The sequence below is a fragment of the Macrobrachium nipponense genome, chromosome 33, assembly GCF_015104395.2.
Source record: "Macrobrachium nipponense isolate FS-2020 chromosome 33, ASM1510439v2, whole genome shotgun sequence".
NCBI lineage: Eukaryota > Metazoa > Arthropoda > Malacostraca > Decapoda > Palaemonidae > Macrobrachium > Macrobrachium nipponense.
In genome coordinates this window covers 19789604-19810504 of record NC_087219.1, presented here as the reverse complement: position 1 = coordinate 19810504, position 20901 = coordinate 19789604, and the positions used below count along the sequence as shown (strand labels likewise).

Here is a 20901-nt window from a genome sequence, read left to right as displayed (position 1 = left end):
CTTGAAAAATAGAAGTTCGCTAATCTTGACATGATCCAGAATTTTTTGTTTTATGCAAATAAAGCTTCTAAAATCGTTCACCTGGGCAAGATAAAGAAATATAGGAAATGCCCACCTAATGCCAAGAGGTAAAAAAAAAAACTGCCAAAAAGCGCCAGTGGAGCACCGCTTTTGAAACTTAAAATTTAATTTATTTTATTAATTAGAAATTAATTGTCTTTGGTTATTACGTAACCTATGGAAAATATTTGTAATTCAAGCTTAACTAGTGATCTTCAGCTCTTTAACTGCCCAATATTAAGATCGTTTCAACCGGCCCCTCCCGTATAATAGAGTAGTTGGGGATTAAAATGCCCCCTCTGGTAATAAACAAAAACCTTGAATATTAGCGGTATCTCTTTCAAAGAAAACGGAACATCCTGGATTTTTATAATTAGAGGGAGACTTAAGAATAAAACAACGAGGCAGTAACCACTAAACTTCAGTGCAAATTTATAAAGTATTCAACTACTGTTCATTTATTTTTTATACTTACCACTTATAAATCGATTAAATTTAATTAGCTGTTACTATATTTCATTTTACTCCAGGCCTGCGGTGATATGAAATAAAAATAATAAATAAAGATATTTTGAAAGATTTTTAACAGTCATCCCGTCAGCATCCCTTGGACACAAAGCCCTGGTCTCTTTGGTCTTTGAATCTTCATCTCCTGCATGAGTGTCTTTTTAGAAAGTATGTTGATCAGATTGTCTCCATCCTAAAAAAAAATCCATGGCTATCCCTGTGAAATTCATGAATAATAATATTACTACATTTCATTTTGTTCTTTCTGCCAACAGGATTTCCTCATATCCATCCTGATCAATTATGAGTAGTTCTCTGAGGGATCATTCTATTCCCGGAAGAGTTTACCTGGACTGTGATTAATAATCAAGTTAACACAACACCTGTAGTATAGGTCACGTCCGCGCTGGCATACGATCAGATTAGTTTGGCTGTTTGATTTTTTTTTTTTTTTTTTTTTTTTTTTTTTTTTTTTTTCATGCAATGGCTGGTGGGACGAAAACCAACTGCCTCAGTCTAGTCCAGGCAGCCCCCATCCCCTCGAAAGTTAGACGAGAATATATCTTGTTCATTATTTTTCATTTGGTTTTACTCACCTTCTCAGACTTGCATTTAAAAATAAATATATGGTTTCATTTCAAAAAAGGGTTTTAATTTCTGTTACTCGTCAGTTTTAGAACATATCTCCTTGAATGTTATTATTATTGTTGTTGTTTTTGTTATTATTATTATTATTATTACCACCCAGCAAACTTACCATGAACATTTTTATTAAACATAAGTATATTTTTTTCTTGCAAGTCTTTAGGGGTGAGGCTGTTACCCCTACGCCATTTTTCTTGACTCCAGCAAACGTTAGTACCATTGCACCCACAGCTGGCTGGACTAGTGGCCCGTAAGCTGGGAGCAATCTACGGACGTAGGAAACTTGAACCAAGCACTGCAGCACTCAGTTTGTCAGAACCTACCATACGAAAGTGGGAAGTGGGTTTGTTATATATGACAGAAATTCATACACACACACACACACACACACACACACACATATATATATATATATATATATATATATATATATATATATATATATATATATATGTATGTATATATATAAATGTATATAAATGTATATATATAGATGCATATATATATATATATATATATATATATATATGTATATATATAGATGCGTATATATATTTATATATATGTATGTATATATATAGATGCATATATATATATATATATATATATATATATATGTATATATATATAAATGTATATATATAGATGCGTATATATATTTATATTATGTATGTATATATATATATATATATATATTATATATATATATATATTATATAAGTTACAGGAATGAGCAACCTTGCTCTCTTATATATGTCCCAGGTCCGACAAACCAACAGAATAGAACGAACGAAATAGATTTTTTAACAGCAGAAAAACACAGAAGAAAGAAGAAAAAAAAATCCATAAGCCTGGCAGTAGGTAGGAAGAAAGGTCCGACATTCACAACAACGCACAATTAACATTACAATCTGAGCCATAAAAAGAATAATAGTTTAATTTGTGGGATATTCAATCAACAGGAACTATCGCAGGTGTCACCTGGTTAGGTACGTTTTGTGACGTCATTTGTCACTAATATCATTTGATAAATATCATCAATCTGTGAAAATATTTACGTTGCATAAGCATGAAAGTCTGGCAGTTTAAAGAACATAGAGTAGAATGCCCATAGGTAAAAATAAGTGGACGAATTTAATTCGTTGGGAGAGAAACAATACTAAAATACTATCTACTATAGTAGATTCACATCAACCGTGCATTTGGTGTCTAGGTCAATCCCTTACCACGCTCCTGATTGGCTGTTGATGAGCCAATCACAGGGCTGGAAACTCTTAGTCTCTCGAGAGAGTTCAAATAGGCAGGATGCATGTTCCACCTTTCCTGAAAGACGTATACCTCAGGAAAAGTGGAACATAGATCTTACCCATATGAACTCTCGAGAGAGACTGAGTTTCCAGCCCTGTGATTGACTTATCAACAGCCAATCAGGAGCGTCGTAAGGGACTGGCCTAGACATCAAATGCACGGTTGATGTGAATCTACTATAACTTGTATTTTAGTATTGTTTCTTTCCTATTGAATGAAATTCATTCACTTTTCTGTCTATGGGCAATCTATTCACTGGAAGCTTGACCTACGGAAACATTTGCACAGATTAATCATGTTAATTTTGTAGGAACAGATCTGCAGTTATGTATATGTACTGTCGGCCAAAAAAACTCGTGGCAGAGTTTCATAATTTTTCGTTCACTTGCCTGACGCACGATTCATGCCTTATTTATCGATTTTTCTTTTCAAAGATGAAAGAAATCATATGTAATGACGTTAAAAACAGTCACTGATATCTTTAGAACATTATGTTATGTTATTGTGTAAAACTATTTTCCATATAGCAAAATTGACGTGAACGAAACGAAGTGATTAAAAACGTTATATCACAACCATAAATATACATTACCAAATTGATAGGAGACACCTATCACTAGTAGTATCGCATAAACATATTCCTTAAATTATCATTTCAATATTAAGTTGAAGGTAGTTGAACTATTCCATTTGTTAATTTTACAGAAAACATTGGAATCTCACAAAATGCTATCAAATTTAAAAACAAAAAGAAAAAATAACGATATCCTAACAGTGTGAACCAGGCGACCTAACTCTATTGCTTTTGATGTTATGTGCACGGGAATCTAATGTCAATGTGTCATTTATCGGTCTAAGAAACATCCCTCGATGAGCGAGAGACAATTATTGCACTGCATTCGGTGCAAGTTCCTGTTGGAGAGATATCAAGAAAGCTTAATAAACCGGAGAGAATCATACAAAGATGAATCAAATTGTTTAAAGAACGGCAAAATTTAGAACATGGGCCTAGAGGTGGAACACCTCGAAGCACGACAAGAGAGCAAGTTAATACAGTAGGGTAAACGTTGCTGAACAACATTCGTGAATTTTGAATTCTAGTGCATCGTCACGACATTGCTGAACCAGGAATCATGACTAGCTCTACACTTATGACTGGTGTCTGATGAATACTTTCGATGGAGAGGAAGAGATTTTTAAATCTACACTTGAAATCTTTGATAGGTGTCTAATGAATAAGTCTAATGAATAAGCAAACGTATCTTTGATGGATGAGAGATTCAGTTAGGCTTACTCATTTTGTTTTGTTTTTTATCGGTGGCCAGTGAATACCACGGATAGGGAAGGAAACAGTTTTAATGATGCATGCATTTTTTTTTCTTCAAAACCTAAAGAATACATTTTATTGGGAGATACTTTATTAACATCGGCCTAATCCTTCCATCACTCCTATACGCCACATCCGCTCTCTTCTACATCTCAGGCGACTCAAGCCGACTTCTCACCACGAACTCCATCGCTTGAAAGCATCAGTAATGATAACGGTTATTTTAAAATTCCCCGCACCGACAACGGGCGCCTTAAAATGCATGTTTATAAAATATTTTCTGTTCAAAGAAACATTATCTTTCATTCCCCAAAATATGTGCATACACTCGTGTTACACCCTGTAGCCGTCAAAGAGCAACCCTTGATTAAAGCAGTCTTGAAAAAAAAAAAAAAATAAAAACATGAACTAGACTTAAACGAGAAGGTCACCTTTCATATTTCTTATCGTTTCAGCTACTTATAACTATGCTTATGGTAATAGGTCTAGCCATACATGTGAAGCTTAAATTTTGATTAATTTCTAGTCAGTAGAAATGAATAGCTACAGAAAGATCAACCTAAGAAAGCTTTAATGAAAGTAAGTCTTTCTTAATGTATTCGTCAGATTTGACTCCCACAGCTTTCCAACCCCGGTTTTTTTGGGGGGGGGGGGGGACACCAAATGAAACAGGATGATATGCAAGGAATTCGATAAAAAATAAGACTAAATTATATTCGTTTGATTTTTTATTTTTTAATAGCTAGGTCTGAGTTAATTATGTTAAGCAATTATGAAAATGATAAGAAGAAAGGCGAACATGGCAATAAAAACAAGAATAACGGGAATAATTAAATAAAGCAGCATTGTATATATATATATATATATATATATATATATATATATATATATATATATTGTCGATTTAAATATTCATTTATATTATGTATCCGAGAGAGTATACTGCTGAAAATGGACCTAGGCCAATCATGTGTGAAAATCAGAAGTCCAATTTAGGCCCACTAAATATGTCATGCAAATTATTTTATTGATCAAAGGACAAAATTAGTTTAATTAAACATCGTTTTCAAAGAATGTTAACGCCTTGATGTATTGTTTATCGCTGTATGATACTAAATTACACCCCAGTGCAGTACGATATGTTGAGTCAAGACTCGAGCGGCAGCAAAGTCAACTTCAAAATGCTTCGGTATGCTGTCACGAAGCTAGAGTTGAGAATAAAATTAGAAATCGTGGACCCATCTGTATATATTTCCCTTACTTTGCAAAATAATTATCTTTAATACGTTGAATAAGTCTACTCTATGCTAATGTAATTTATTTCAAGTATAGCACCTTTGAGAGGAAATGTTATTTATTGTTAAGTAAATAATCTGGCACCTGCATATGGCAATATTTCCATAACGAACAATGAATTAAGAAACTACGCCAATTCTTCGTTGGCCGTCTGTACACATAATTCAAGATAAATCTCCATTTCAAGACTCACGCTACTATGAGTATTGTTAGATTTTATCATTAATATACATTAATGACAAATGACGTCGCAAAATGTACCAAAGCAGATAACACCAGCAAATGTTTATGTTATCAACACAAAGAACAAAGCTACAAGCCATACAAACCAAGGGAGAGGCACACGGTACTCAGAAGTAGCATTTAATAGTGCGCACAGGATGAACCTCTCAGAGTTCAAAAGTAGAGCGAGCGAATGAATGAATCTAGTACTATCCAGTGAGGGAACGTGTCCCCCCCCGCCCCCCCTCCCCCCCCCCCCCCCCCCCCCCCCCCCACCCCCCCCCCCCCCCCCGCCCTAAGTATGACGTGGATGTTTAGATGTTTAGGTGGAGTCGGGAACATCGTAGCTGATGTTGTTCTACGTTATGTGTGAAAGGTAATTTTAACCTATTTTCTGTTCGCTTTATTCTTTTACTTTCTTTCCTTTGTTAAGATATGAATGATACACTTACATCAGCTGCGAATGTGGTTCTACTTTGTGGTAAAATGCCAGTTTAAGCCATAATTATTTCCAATCATTTTATTCCCTTACGGTTTTTACCTTTGTTTCTTAGGTTATGAACTTATATGAAGAATATACATCACCTGTGGATTTATAAATAAACAACCAAGCCATCCAAAGATAAACGAATGGACTCCGAGCACGAAAAAGAGGAAGAATGGTTCTAATTCAAGCACATCATAGTGGACATAATTGTTGTTTACATGCTGCTTGCAGTTGTAAGAAATTTAAACAGTATATTTAACAAGTGAAATTCAAACCTGTACGAGACAATTTGAATAAAATCTAAGAAAGTCTTTAACACACACACACACACACATATAAGGAAAACCTGGACGATATTCCAGGACCGCGCTAAACACTACTAGACCCAGGCGTCTTTTCGACTCCGATTTCGGTTACATCCTGCTTGCGAAAAAGCAGAACACGCCTTGGTTGCAATCAAGCCATATCAGAGTCAATTGGAACTCATCTGCTGTCGGCTATTCTGTCAGTCATCGTTAGCTGTAGGCGATTGTCAGGTGAAACCGTTAGATTCTTTGCTTATCCACTTTCACCGTTATATTGTTACTTTTATATTCTGTCTTCCCTGTTAGCCTACAGGGGTAAATGGGATACAATTCACTCCCTTATTCATAAATTCACCAGTGATGTTTGGATAAATCGCCTAAGTGATATAATTTCCACGATATTAGCCGCGTCTTGAGAGTACTCGTTGGGCTCACCAGCAGTCGTCTGAGTCCCGTTAAACACATTGCACCATTCATTCCTATTTTGCAAGCAATTGTGTGCTTTCCAGCCTTTTTTTTTATCTATCAGTCTATCCATCTAAATATATATATATATATATATATATATATATATATATATATATATATATATATATATATATATATATATATATATATATATATATAGTATATATATATATATAATATATATATATATATATATATATATATATATATATATATATATATATAGTGTGTGTGTATCTGTCTTTTTTTAAAACCAAGATACATAAAATTCTCTTAATTGTTGCCAAGGCAAGAGCAAAAAGGATCTCGTAGCGCCATCTATTGGGTGGAAAAAATCTGTCCCACGGAACCATAAACATGAATGGACATGCGCGAAATCGCCGTGCGCAGCATGCCGCCACTACAAAGGGTGGACTGGAGAGAGCGGGAGCTTTGTTATGGCGCCAGCGAAGCAGAAAAGTAACGACACACACCACACAAAGTCAGTCAGCGCTTCGCCATTAACTGTACAAACTACAAAAACAGATTCTCTAAACAACATGGCATCTTCTTTCACAAGTAAGTTCAGTTTTTGCATGCAATGGTATCAGCAATGGTAAACATAGCCAAACAACACAAAATCACCCATGGGCCATGCCATCATGGCAATTGCATTTTTACACTTGACTGTAAATCTTGATTTGAGGTGAATACTTTGATGTGGTTCGCCTGATTGAATTCGTGGGCATTTTCCTTGATTGACGCTATTATCGCGTAGGCAGGGTCCACAGGCAGGCATTGCTGGGTAGAAGTACTCGCCAGAAATGCAATAAACTTGTTTTCTTCAAGGGACAGTAATATTCAGTGTTACGAGCTCAGCTTTTGTACATCTAGCATAAAATTGTCTACAAATACTGTAATTTAGTGGTAAGCCAGCCTGTATAAAATGCCCACCTCGCCATATTGGAGTGTAATCTGTTATAATTTTCCATGACATTATCTTGTCATCTATGCCATTTGTTGCATTATGTTAAAGTAAATTTAGTAGTACACATTCAATCTAGTAATTTCTGTTTACAATATAATACATTTAAAATAGACCTAAAAGTATTAGTGTTAATAAGGCTGACAATAAGTGACCTGTGAAAATAAATTATTTATATCAACAAGTGTTTCTTTTTATAATAATGGCTGATATAAGAAAAAGCAATAGGCATAAGTCAACATAATTACAATTCAAGTCCATTGTGTCATGGTGATAGGGTTAATCCCTAGGTGACGCAGACTGGATAGCAAGGTGATAAGACCTATAGGCAGTGCATAAATTGCAAAGTAGAGTATAAAGACTTTGATACTTAAGGTGCGTCCACACGGTCGAAGAATGTCCGACGGACAAACATTGTTACCATATCGTAGGCGAAGCAGGATGACGTCATAAGCGTTGAAACGAGGGAAGCAGATCTGGCAACAAACAGTGGTACCAGATGAAGTTATATATCACTGTTTATACTCTGCTCACAAGGCAAAGACCGGCAGGCAATTGTTAATTGGTATCGATGTTTGCCCGTCGGACTTTGTTCGACCATGTGGACGCACTCTTAGAAGGATATTAAATATAAGGGGTTCAACAGGCTCAAGTGATAGTACTTTTCTCTCTACATTTGGTGTTTTTATGGGCTCCTTTTATTAGTATAGATATATATAATATATATATATATATATATATATATATATATATATATATATATATATATATTTATATATATCTAATAAAAGGAGCCCATAAAAACACCAAAATGTAGAGAGAAAAGTACTATATTTCAGAGACTGCTGTCTCTCTCTTCAGGTATATGAATGAGAAAAGTTTACAGAAAAGGTGGTATTTATACCAAGAGATCCGTCCACAAGTAAGCCAATTTAGGTCACCCCGCTGATAATCTTCCTTTAATCTTCTTAAGCGTTGGTTGAATGAAAACTTCGTCGACGATATCTGAGATCCACCCGCCTTTTGAGATGTTCATTACCTGCTTCTCTTTTATTAAGGCCGATTCCATCATTTGACTCTTGTACCGGCAGTTGCTGCTATAAATTACACGTGACAAATTCCAGTTTATTCTATGGTTATGTTCATTTATATGGTTGAAAATAGCCGAGTTCTGTTGTCCATACCTAACTGACCGTTTGTGTTGTATTAATCTCTGGGGAAGTGATTTACCTGTAAATCCGATGTAAGATTGGTCACAGTCCTGGCATGGGATCTCATAGACCCCAGAGTCTTTGGGAGATGTCTTTTGTTGGACGTTAATCAGGGATTTGGCTAAGGTATTTGGGTAGGTAAATGCAAAAGGGATGGATTTCCCAAGGGTGTGGGTTATTCTCTTAATCGTCTCCTGGTGAGGAATTTTTATTTTATTGTTTGGTGTGTCTCTGGTCTTGTCTTTAGGGGGTCGGTAGAAAATTACGTTTGCTTTTTGAATTGCTTTCTCAATTATATGGTCAGGATACTTTAAAGACGAAAGTTGCTTGCGAATTAGTTCAAATTCTTTTTCCAGGAAATCTGGGGAACAAATTCGTAAGGCTCTTAAGAATAGGTTGCTAGCTACACCTATCTTGATAGTAATGTCGTGATAGCTAAAGTAGTGAATATATGAAAGTAAGAACGTTGGTTTTCTGTATATGGTAAATTTGTATTCTGTCGTGTCTCTGATTATTAAAACATCAAGAAAAGGAATTTTGTTGTCTGTTTCCCATTCAACTTTAAATTTGATGCTGGGCACTAATGCGTTTAATTTTGAGAGGAATTCATTAAAATTACCCCACTTATTATCCCAAAATGTTAGGATGTCATCCACGTATCTCATCCACAGCATGTTTTTGGGTTTTATTGCATTTATTACTGTAGTTTCAAAGTATTCCATGTACAGATTGGCTAAAACAGGACTTAAAGGACTACCCATACTAATTTTAATGAATTCCTCTCAAAATTAAATGCATTAGTGCCTAGCATCAAATTTAAAGTTGAATGGGAAACAGACAACAAAATTCCTTTTCTTGATGTTTTAATAATCAGAGACACGACAGAATACAAATTTACCATATACAGAAAACCAACGTTCTCACTTTCATATATTCACTACTTTAGCTATCACGACATTACTATCAAGATAGGTGTAGCTAGCAACCTATTCTTAAGAGCCTTACGAATTTGTTCCCCAGATTTCCTGGAAAAAGAATTTGAACTAATTCGCAAGCAACTTTCGTCTTTAAAGTATCCTGACCATATAATTGAGAAAGCAATTCAAAAAGCAAACGTAATTTTCTACAGACCCCCTAAAGACAAGACCAGAGACACACCAAACAATAAAATAAAAATTCCTCACCTGGAGACGATTAAGAGAATAACCCACACCCTTGGGAAATCCAACCCTTTTGCATTTACCTACCCAAATACCTTAGCCAAATCCCTGATTAACGTCCAACAAAAGACATCTCCCAAAGACTCTGGGGTCTATGAGATCCCATGCCAGGACTGTGACCAATCTTACATCGGATCTTTACAGGTAAATCACTTCCCCAGAGATTAATACAACACAAACGGTCAGTTAGGTATGGACAACAGAACTCGGCTATTTTCAACCATATAAATGAACATAACCATAGAATAAACTGGAATTTGTCACGTGTAATTTATAGCAGCAACTGCCGGTACAAGAGTCATATGATGGAATCGGCCTTAATAAAAGAGAAGCAGGTAATGAACATCTCAAAAGGCGGGTGGATCTCAGATATCGTCGACGAAGTTTTCATTCAACCAATGCTTAAGAAGATTAAAGGAAGATTATCAGCAGGGGTGACCTAAATTGGCTTACTTGTGGACGGATCTCTTGGTATAAATACCACCTTTTCTGTAAACTTTTCTCATTCATATACCTGAAGAGAGAGACAGCAGTCTCTGAAATATAGTACTTTTCTCTCTACATTTTGGTGTTTTTATGGGCTCCTTTTATTAGATGGAATTCTGTTATTACAGAACATTTTTACCAGTCATATATATATATATATAATATATATATATATATATATATACACGTGCTTCGTTGGAAAGTGCTTTTCAAGAACTTTTGAACCGATGAATAAATTCATTAAAATTTATATTACAAAAATTGGAACAGTAGAGTAAAAAAGCGAACCCAGGTCAAATGCATATCTGGATATCTTTACTTTAAAAACACGGCAGCGCCGTATTTTCTACACGTTTAATTATATTATTTTAAAAGGGATTTTCAAGAGCTTTCCAATGAGCCTATATTTATTAAAATCGGTGTAAAACTAAGGACGACAGAGTAAAAAAAAAACGTCTGCAAGACTATGCTTTAATAGCTTCATTCAGCGTCATCTTCACCTTTTCGTGAGGCGCCGTGCAGTGACTAGGCGTATAAATAGTACATTTATACGCGCATGTCCATTCCATGTTTATAGTTCCATGATCTGTCCCATTATTTTGCCAATTTTAGCAACGGCGAAACTCCACTTTTCGAAATCTGACTCTTGTTTCCTTTGAAGGAATGCTGTGATACTTGAGGGTTTGGAAGACAGACAATTCGGGGATAGTACAGGGTGTCCATAAAGTCCCAGTACCATTACAAGTACTATTTATTGCTTTTAATGGTATTGGGACTTTATAGACACCCTGTTTTATAAGAAAGAAATCGAATAGCCCAGAAGCCGTGTAGGTGGTGACTGTTGCACGGAGGTGTAGTATACAGCAGTTCTCTTCACAAAATGTTTCTTTGATGTCGAGGAATGATTTTTAGCTCGGGTATGCGATTCTGATATGGGGAGATTTTTTCCAAGATGGCCGCCGGAAAGAAATCGGTTGTGTCCGAAACTTTGTCTCTTATCTCGTAATTGAGGGCTTCCAGAAAAAATGACGTGAGTTCAAAGTTGTGTAAAATACATTTTTGCACCAAGCTTTTGCATTCATAAATTCATTTACTTATATTATTTGTTGTAGTGTTGGTAAAAAGTATCCCAAAATAATTTTTCCTATGCTTTAGGTGGAAATGTCTGTATCTCACAAACGAGTGCTTCTAGGGGAAAAAATTACACGAGTTCAAAGTTCTTCAAAATACATTTTTACACTAGATTTTGTCATTTATAAACCTATTTACTATTTGGCTTCTTGTTGTTGCCCTCTCAATTTAAAAATAATTTACTTGGTTTAGAGTCCTTTCATGCCACACAAATAATCATAGAACAATACCAGGAGGACAGTGGCACTGTAGAATGTACTAAAAGACAATCACTATTCAAGAGGAGTTCGAGGTATGGCTATAATTGCAGAAGTTATGTACCGAACACAATTTTGTGAGTTTTTTGCCAACACAGAATATGAAAAATATCAGTTACTCTTTGCACACCTTAAGGAGCTTGAGGTTTTCCGACAGACTTTATGATGTTTCTGAGGAAAGGGACAGAGAATTCAAACGTCTTTTGTAATCGGAACACTTTTTTTATATATGAATTCGTCCCAATGCTGAGAGATATCATAAGAGCCGACAGGGATGGAATCTGGAAGCTTCATATATCTGCTTTTCAGAAAACACTGCCTTAATTCTTTTGCTATGGAAAGGTAGATTATGCAAGATGGGGCTCCGTTTACAATGGAGATAGCTTGAAACTTGAAGAAAAACATCCTAGACTTTAATTCTTTTTGATGGAGGGGGGTTTTGTAGTTCAACATGGAGAGAGGAATCTAAACAGACAAGGACTAAGGTTTAGAGGTGTGCTATACCAAGCCAGCAAAAGGACAAGGCTTAAGCATGATTGGAACGACCAGAGGGAAAGTAGCCGTGGCCCTTCATGATGTACTCAAGCATGATACACATTCTAGAACATCCTTCACAGAAGCATTTGTAGGATTATTGAAAATGATGAGTAGAATTTTTAGCGTTATTGGAAATGATGAGTATGACCTACATCATGCATTTTCGGACGTTGTGACCCAAAAAGATAACCAGTGCACCATGAAAATTATCAACTTCATTCTAAACAGGCATGACCCTTTGTCTTCAGAAGAGCATGACCTAGTTATACAAGAGGAAAGAACTTGACAATGGAAGAGAAAAATTTTAAACCAGAAAACATCACTGAGGGACGAAAATAATACAAAAAAGGTAGTAGTGAAGCAAAAGAAACATCTGATGTTCAGAGGATGATTGAAATAGCTAGAGATGGTAATTATTCAATTGATACACTCTTATCAAATGGGCTAACAAGTGCATCTTTCATTTGAACAAAATATGGCACAGTACTGAAAACCAACAAATCTGAACTGGTCCATGAGCTCGAAAAATATTTGACAGATTATGCAAGATCAACCCATCCAGAGTCCTCCATCCACCAATTAGGCCCCGTCCACACGGTCGAGCTTTGGTCGACGAACTTTGTCCGATGTGACGTCAGAAGCGGAGGAACAGCAAGAAAAGTCAGAACTTTGCTGCAGTTTCTCCGCTTCTGACGTCACATCGAACAAAGTTCGTCGAGCAAAGCTCGGCCGTGTGGACGGGGCCTTAAGTGCATAGTCTTTGATTTTATGCCCCGTGCCCGAGCGATCGCTGCGCCTGCTACAAAATCTGTTGGAACCTTTGGTGAATTTGCAGAAATTCTTTGAAATAGAATTCTGTCACTGTCAAGGAATGCAGACAGAACTGACTTAGTATTTGACATGTATGATGAGAGCCGTATTAAAGCTGAACAAAGGCTCAGGCGTATGAAATAGTATCCCACTGATATGACTATTTCAAGCAATGTGGCAGCCTTGCCTACAGACATGGATGCTTTTTTGGGCATCAATTCGTAATAAAAATCAGCCTCAGAAATTCTTCACAGCCTGCACTATACAGCATGCAGACCAGCTCCTCAGTGGCGTGATCGATATGGTGGCCTGCCACCTCGATGGTCGCGAGTTCGATTCCCGGGCATTCCATTGAGGTGTGAGAGATGTGTATTTCTCGACGTGGTTCGGAAGTCACGTAAAGCCGTTGGTCCCGTTGCTGAATAACCACTGGTTCCATGCAGCGTAAAATCAATACAAGCAGCATACAGACAGATTTCATACTTTAACTATGTATTTGAGTGATGTGGTTGAGGAAAAAGCAATCAAATAACAGAATGGCCAGTAACCAAAGTGTCCTGGCTAGGTTCTGCTCTTGAGGAACCAGATGGAAGACTTCTTCATTCATGCAGAAAATCTGCTAATAGCATTATCGGATACATATCTCTTTGTATGTGCTAGTCACTATTATCAAAGAGTTTCCAAAGGAAATGGCTTTAAAAAAAAACAAAAAGGCCTTTGCATCCTTTCTGGAGAAGGACAAATAACAAGATACATTCCAGTGCCTGACATGTGAAATAGTAGAAAAGCAAATTATTGAAACCTTCCCTGCCATTCATTCACATAGTGGTTGTGACACTACGAGTCAAGTCGGAACGAAACATGTAGCTCTAGAGAGGGCTAAAGGCTATGCTTACTTTATCAAAGACTTTGGAAGAGCGAAATTTTCTGATATAATAAAACAAAATGTGGATTTTACAAAGCTTCCACTTGTCTCAAGCTACACATCAGAAGACCTTATCTTCAAGCCAACAGATGGTACTACAGTATATTAGATGACAAAGAATGCTTTCGAAACCCAAATCTTTTTGGTTATATAGAAAAGGATGAAGGCTGGAATCCTCAAATCATTCCTTTCCCTTGTAATTGCAAGACTTGTTTCGAAAGAAATGTATGCAGATGTAGAATAAATTCAATGGCATGCTCCAGGTTTTGCATTTGTGAAAATTCAAGTATAAATGTAGGAATGACTGTGATGTATGAAAAACCCAGTGTGGTGGGATGAAATATTTTTTATCTGTCATATTTGTATATATATATATATATTTATATATATATATATATATATATATATATATTATATATATATATATATATATATATATATATATATATATTATATATATATATATATATATATATATATATATATATATATATATATAACTTTTTGTAAACCTTACTGCACATCTTATAAATTTTACTAGTTACAGACAAATTTTTACTTCTAAACAGACAAAAAACATTTTTTTGGAATAAACTGTACCATATTACGAGAATAATTATGAATAAATGGGTCAGTAAATGCCATAATGCTTTTTGAACAATTTTGAACTCCTGTAAATTTTTTTCTGGAAGCCCTCATTTACGAGATAGAGACCAGTTTCGGACACAACCGATTTCTTTCCGGCGGCCATCTTGGCAAAAAATCTCCCCATATCAGAATCGCGTACCCGAACTAAAAATCATTCCTAGAAATCAAAGAAACATTTTGTGAAGAGAACTGCTGTACACTATACCTCCGTAAACAACGCGAGAGATGAACAGGGTAAATTATGAGTTTTTCAGCGAAGGATTAAATAGAAAATATACACGAAAATTGATAGATGTACATAGACAGTAAAGTAGGAAAATAAAGAGAAGAGAAAGGGCGAATGAGTTATGTGTGTGTGTGTGAGAGAGAGAAAGAGAAACTTACAATGCCACTTTTGCAAGACACGTGGTGAACCATAGACTAACCAACACCAGAGGTTGCTTCCTCATTGACCATGCACCCAGGCTTCAAGTGACCCTTTATCGCTAATACAAGACCTCATGGGCTTATTAACAAAGGGGCGTTGACCCAAGCTTCCTTCTTTATCCGGCCTTCCAAGCGCTTTGGCCTATTGGTCAGTGGTCAAGATACTTCTCACACCAGCGAGAGGGCCAGAGCTTTGATTGCAATCAGAGGCAGAGCAATTCAGGACACTCCGTTAGTTCCATTCTAGCCTCTGTTGACCTAAAGAACGTAGTACATAGTAGACGGTCAACTGTGGTAGCTTGCAGGTAAGGTGAAGACAGGGCATAGGGCTTGCAGTCTCATCCCAGAACACTTACTCCAGTTCTCTGCCGGTATTTTGGAGTGTGGCTGCTAACCCTACGACATGACATACATACTGCAATCGGCCAGCTTTCGGGTTTACAGAATTATAGTCAGTGGCCCCTTTGGTGGGCTTGTTCTGTAAAGATAAGATTCATCTGCTGATTAAAAGCGCCTCAGTGGCGTGATCGGTATGGTCTTGACCTGCCACATCATCGGTGGCCGCGAGTTCGATCCCCGGCATTCCATTGAGGTGTTTAGAGGTGTGTATTTCTGGTGATAGAAGTTCACTCTCGACGTGGTTCGGAAATCATGTAAAGCCGTTGGTCCCGTTGCTGAATAACCATTGGTTCCATGCAACGTAAAACCACAATACGAACAAAACAAAACAATCTGCTGCATAATATTAATATTAATAGTAATTAAGGAGCCGGGCCTAATTTCCTCCCAAAGAAAAGGAAGAAGAAGAAGTAGTTTCAAGTTTGTTTACATCAGACCAAGAGTTAGAAACCGGTAAAGGTAGGAAGGTAATAACGACGAGAATCACGTAGCCATCCGTTAATTAATCAAGGAAGTTCTCCGTGATTACCGGTTGTCAGCTGTGATTGCAAGCTCCTGCTTCCGCTCTGTTGGGGGTGGCGGGCCGGGGGAGGGGGGGCGGGGGATAATTGGATCATTGCTCTTAGTTGCTGGCAATTTATACACAATGGCTTACCATGGTTTCGTTTAGTCTATGGTGTAATTTCCCGGCATTAATGAACTATTTAATTGCTGTAATATAAAGAGATGTTTCATTGTACATTGTCATTAGTAAAGTGTTGTATTATTTTGATTATTATTAGTATTATTATATATTATTATAAACTATTATCATTCATACAATAGTATTATTATATATTATTATAAACTATTATCATCTTAATTTGTTGTGCGTGAAATAACTTCCTGTTTCGATCCTCTTTTGTATTACCATTCATTCTAGTTATCAATTCTATAAAGTGACATAACATTTCATTAGCGCCAATCTATCTTCTTCCTTATTTTCTTATCCTCAAAAAAAGTCGGCGGGGAGCATCTCTTCATTTTTATTCACCTCAATATGGGGGACTCTGCATTAGGTATAGCAATCCGTTTGTCCGTCTGTAAAATAATCTTTTAACTTCTGGAATTCAACTATTCTTATTTTTCATCGTCTTCATGGTGTCGTACCTCATCGTAGTCGACCCGCTGATCTGATTGAATGACCATAAAAAAAAGGAAAGCAACACTTAATTCATGAAGTTTTCTAATGAATTCTATTTACCGTAGTGATTTTGAATTGTACTGATGCTCATGTAAGCATAAAGTATCCTACGTTCAGTCTCTTATATTCATTGCTAGCTGACTAACCCGGCACTGCCTGGGAAAACTCTGAATGATAGTCGATGGGTCTTTGCTGAACCCGCAGTGAATACGGTACACCCGAAGGGCCCGGCCACGAGTTTGAAACCTACGGACAATCTTCCTTGGGTCAGATGAGGGCCGCTTGCAAAACTGATTGAAGATTTGTCAAGTGATTCGGATTTCTATAGCACACAAGCCTACATTGTAAATACAAGTTTAGTTACAATTCATATATATATATATATATATATATATATATATATATATATATAGATATATATATATACATATATATATATATCTATATATATATATATAGTATATATATATATATATATTGATTCGCAAAAATCAAGTTTCTTGCACAACCAATGAATGATTTTGGAAAAGAAAGAAAAGACAAAACGAAAAAGAAAACAAATCAACAATCATTGTTAAAAGTAGCAAAATAATAACGAGCCTTATATACAAATAGACATATATATATATATAGATATATAGATAGATTATAATATATAGATTTATATAATATTAGAGACATATAGTATATGATCATGATATATATATATATATATATCATATATATATTTATTTATATCAGATATTTATATATATGATATCTATATTCTATAGATATATAATATGAAAGTATGATATAATACATAGTTAGAAGAGAATATAATATATATTATAAGTTAATATAAGAATATTATATATATACAAATAGTATATAGATATCTATATATATATATTATATTACATATTTATTATATATATTGATTTATTATAATATCCTATATATCATATATATAAAGATATATTTATTTTTTTATATAGGACTTATATATATTAAGTATAGATATATATATATATATATAAGGCTCGTTATTATTTTCCTACTTTTACCAATGATTGTTGATTTTCTTTTTCGTTTTGTCTTTTCTTTCTTTTCAAAATCATTGATTGGTTGTGCAAGAAACTTGATTTTTGCGAATCAGTGGCTTTTTGTACATCTTCATAATCAATGCTTGATCATTCATGATAATAACAATAATAATGATAATATTAATAATAATATTAAAACATTTCTTTTTATCAATGGAAATGTCTCGCCAAGGAGTAAATATAATATGGAAATTTACCAGCACATTTAGGTTTTCCTGATTTTATTATTGTTATATTATTAATATCATTATTATAATGTTTCAAAGCGGCGTTACAGCATTCCACAGTACAAATGTATACTGTAACACGTTTACATTACGGAAGATCTGGTATGATTTTCGAACTTCCCACCTCATTTTGCGCTTCCACATTATCCATTTGTGCATCATTATCATTAGTAGTAGTTGTAGTAATAGCACTGGTACGTAATTCTTTCATTTCCGTATCATTTACCATTATAATTATTATTATCCAGTAGATGAACCCTGTTCATATGGAACAAGGCGCCCAGAGGGGTCACTGTCTTGAAATTCAAGCTTCCGAAAAATGTTATGGTGTTCATTAGGAAGAAGTAGAGGAGGTAAAGGGAAATACACAGTCAAGAGATACCACTTATTAAGAAAAACCTTTAAAAATTTATTGATAAATAGACAGAAATATATCAAAACGCAAGAAGAATCTCAACGCGTCTCAAACCTGTTTCGTATGGGTTTCATGTCATTAACACTTCCATATATGACGCTGATACCACTCTTCATGAATTTAATATAGAATATAGGCCAAAGGCCAAGCACAGGGATCTATGAGGCCATTCAGCGCTGAAACGGAAATTGCCAGTGAAAGGTTTGAAAGACGTAACAGGAGGAAAACCTCAAAACAGTTGCACTGTGAATCAATTGCGAGGAGAGAATGGAAGGTAAGATGGAAATAAGAGAATATGAAATGAGGTATAGTGAGAGAAACGAATTGCAGCTATAGGGTTGAAAGAGCGCCTCAGTGGCGTGGTTGGTATGGTGTTGGCGTCCCACCTCGGTGGTCCCGGGTTCGATTCTCGGCCATTCCATTGAGGAGTGAGAGATGTTTATTTCTGGTGATAGAAGTTCACTCTCGACGTGGTTCGGAAGTCACGTAAAGCTGTTGGTCCCGTTGCTGAATATCTATTGGTTCCATGCAACGTAAAAGCACCATACAAACAAATATAGGGCTGAAGGAACGCTGCAAAGAACCTTTTAAGTAATGCCTATACAAACCACTCTTCATAGCTTGTAGTGATTCTTATATATTGAATTTTATGTAAAATGTTCGTTAGTTCGTGACTTTGGTTCCTTTTATTTTCTGTTTTCTTATCACCTCTTTTTCTCATGGTCAGGGTCTGCAGATGGATGAATTCTATAATAATAATAATGATAATAATTATTGCCAATAATAGTAATAATAATTCTGACATGAATCCTACTTCTTCTTTGTATCTCATCTTTTTTCTATGATACCGTTTCTCTTGATTTTTATAGAATGTTTAGACCTAGAAAGTGATAAAAATGAGAGAGAGAGAGAGAGAGAGAGAGAGAGAGAGAGAGAGAGAGAGAGAGAGAGAGAGAGAGAACAAACCGGATGTGGTAAGTAGGATTACAACATTCAGGAAACACAGAGGAAAACAAGAACTATAGTACCCTTGTCCAGTAAAGGAAAGCATGAACACTGGTTTTTAAATCAGTTATCTCTTCAGTTAGTGAATTTCATTCGGTATCTCTCCCGTGGTCTACAGATTTTAATATTCAAAAGAATTATTTACCTCTCATAAATCTTCGTCAAAAGCTGTAAATATAAAATTTGGAAATTCTGAAACTCGAAATTTTAGTATAGGGTAAAAACGTAGTCACACGAATCTTTATTATTTAAACCCCAAAAACAACGCCTATGAAGTTTTCACTTCTAATCATTGTTTGAAATCTTCAATATCCTAAAAAGACAGGTAATTTGCCTTCTAACCTAAATTTTCCTAGTTCTTACTCACCCGGTGAGTCGATGCAGAAGGCGACGGATTGTCCTTTTCAAATTTTGCTTGTTCCTCCTTGGCGGGATTCTCTGAAGAACACCCTCCCGATTGGCCGCCGTTCGGCGTGCTTTCTTGGAGGTGATTGGTCACGGGCGGATCCCAGGCCTTCGATTGGTCGGGAGATAACGGACTACCGTTGAGCTTCCTGTCATCGCCTCCTTCTTCTCTCGCTACTTTGCACGTGGTCTGATCCGTCATTTTCAAATGAATGTATTTTGTTGATTATTGTTTTTGGATTATCCCAAGTTCCATGTGAAACAATAATAAGTTCCCGGCTTTTATTTAACGCGTTAGAAATATGCTAATGGACGAGAACAAAACAAACGCGCGGGAATCGGTGTGTAAAAGCGCGTCAGATCCCGACGAACTCGGTGGGTGGTAAACAAGCCAAGAACGATCACTTCCAATCCTCTAGGTATGAGGGGCATCTACGGGAGAGGAGGATATGCAGACGGTGCCTCCAGCGTGAGAGAGTGAGAAGAGAAGTGTGACACGCCAAGCCAAGGTCTAAAACCAAACTGGTGGCATCGAAAGATCGGAGGAGGCACCTCACCACACACAAACAAACAAACAAACGCACACACACACACACACACACACATTGAACTGCCGAAGGTGAGATGATACTGTTGGTGGTGGTGGGGGAGGAGGAGGAGGAGGTCGTCAGTCTTCCTGTCGTCAGGAAGAAGGAGAAGAGAAAGAAAGGGTAGCTGAAGGAACGTATAAAAAGAAGGAAGAAAACTGCATCATAAAGAGGAATAAAGGAAAGAATATGAAGAGAGAAAAGCAAATGCAGGGCTAATTGGAAACACGTTAAAAGAATAGGAGGAAATGCAAAAAAAACCTGTAAAATTTGAGGAAGAGGAAATAAAGAATAAAGAGAAATACTACTAGCCTGGAGTAGCTAAAAAAATCAAAACTGAAAATGAGAAGGAAAA

The 20901-nt window shown here is 36.0% G+C and overlaps 1 protein-coding gene across 1 annotated transcript in view; it reads right to left on the bottom strand.

Annotated features, from left to right (window-relative positions):
- Positions 1-20464, bottom strand: part of LOC135203000 (sodium- and chloride-dependent glycine transporter 1-like) — a 158360-nt gene extending 137896 nt beyond the window's left edge. Inside the window, exon 1 of the mRNA XM_064232546.1 lies at positions 19922-20464. Within this exon, the coding sequence (XP_064088616.1) occupies positions 19922-20161 (240 nt within the window). The 5' untranslated portion in view covers positions 20162-20464. The remainder of the gene's footprint in view (positions 1-19921) is intronic.
- Positions 20465-20901: the final 437 nt, after the last annotated feature.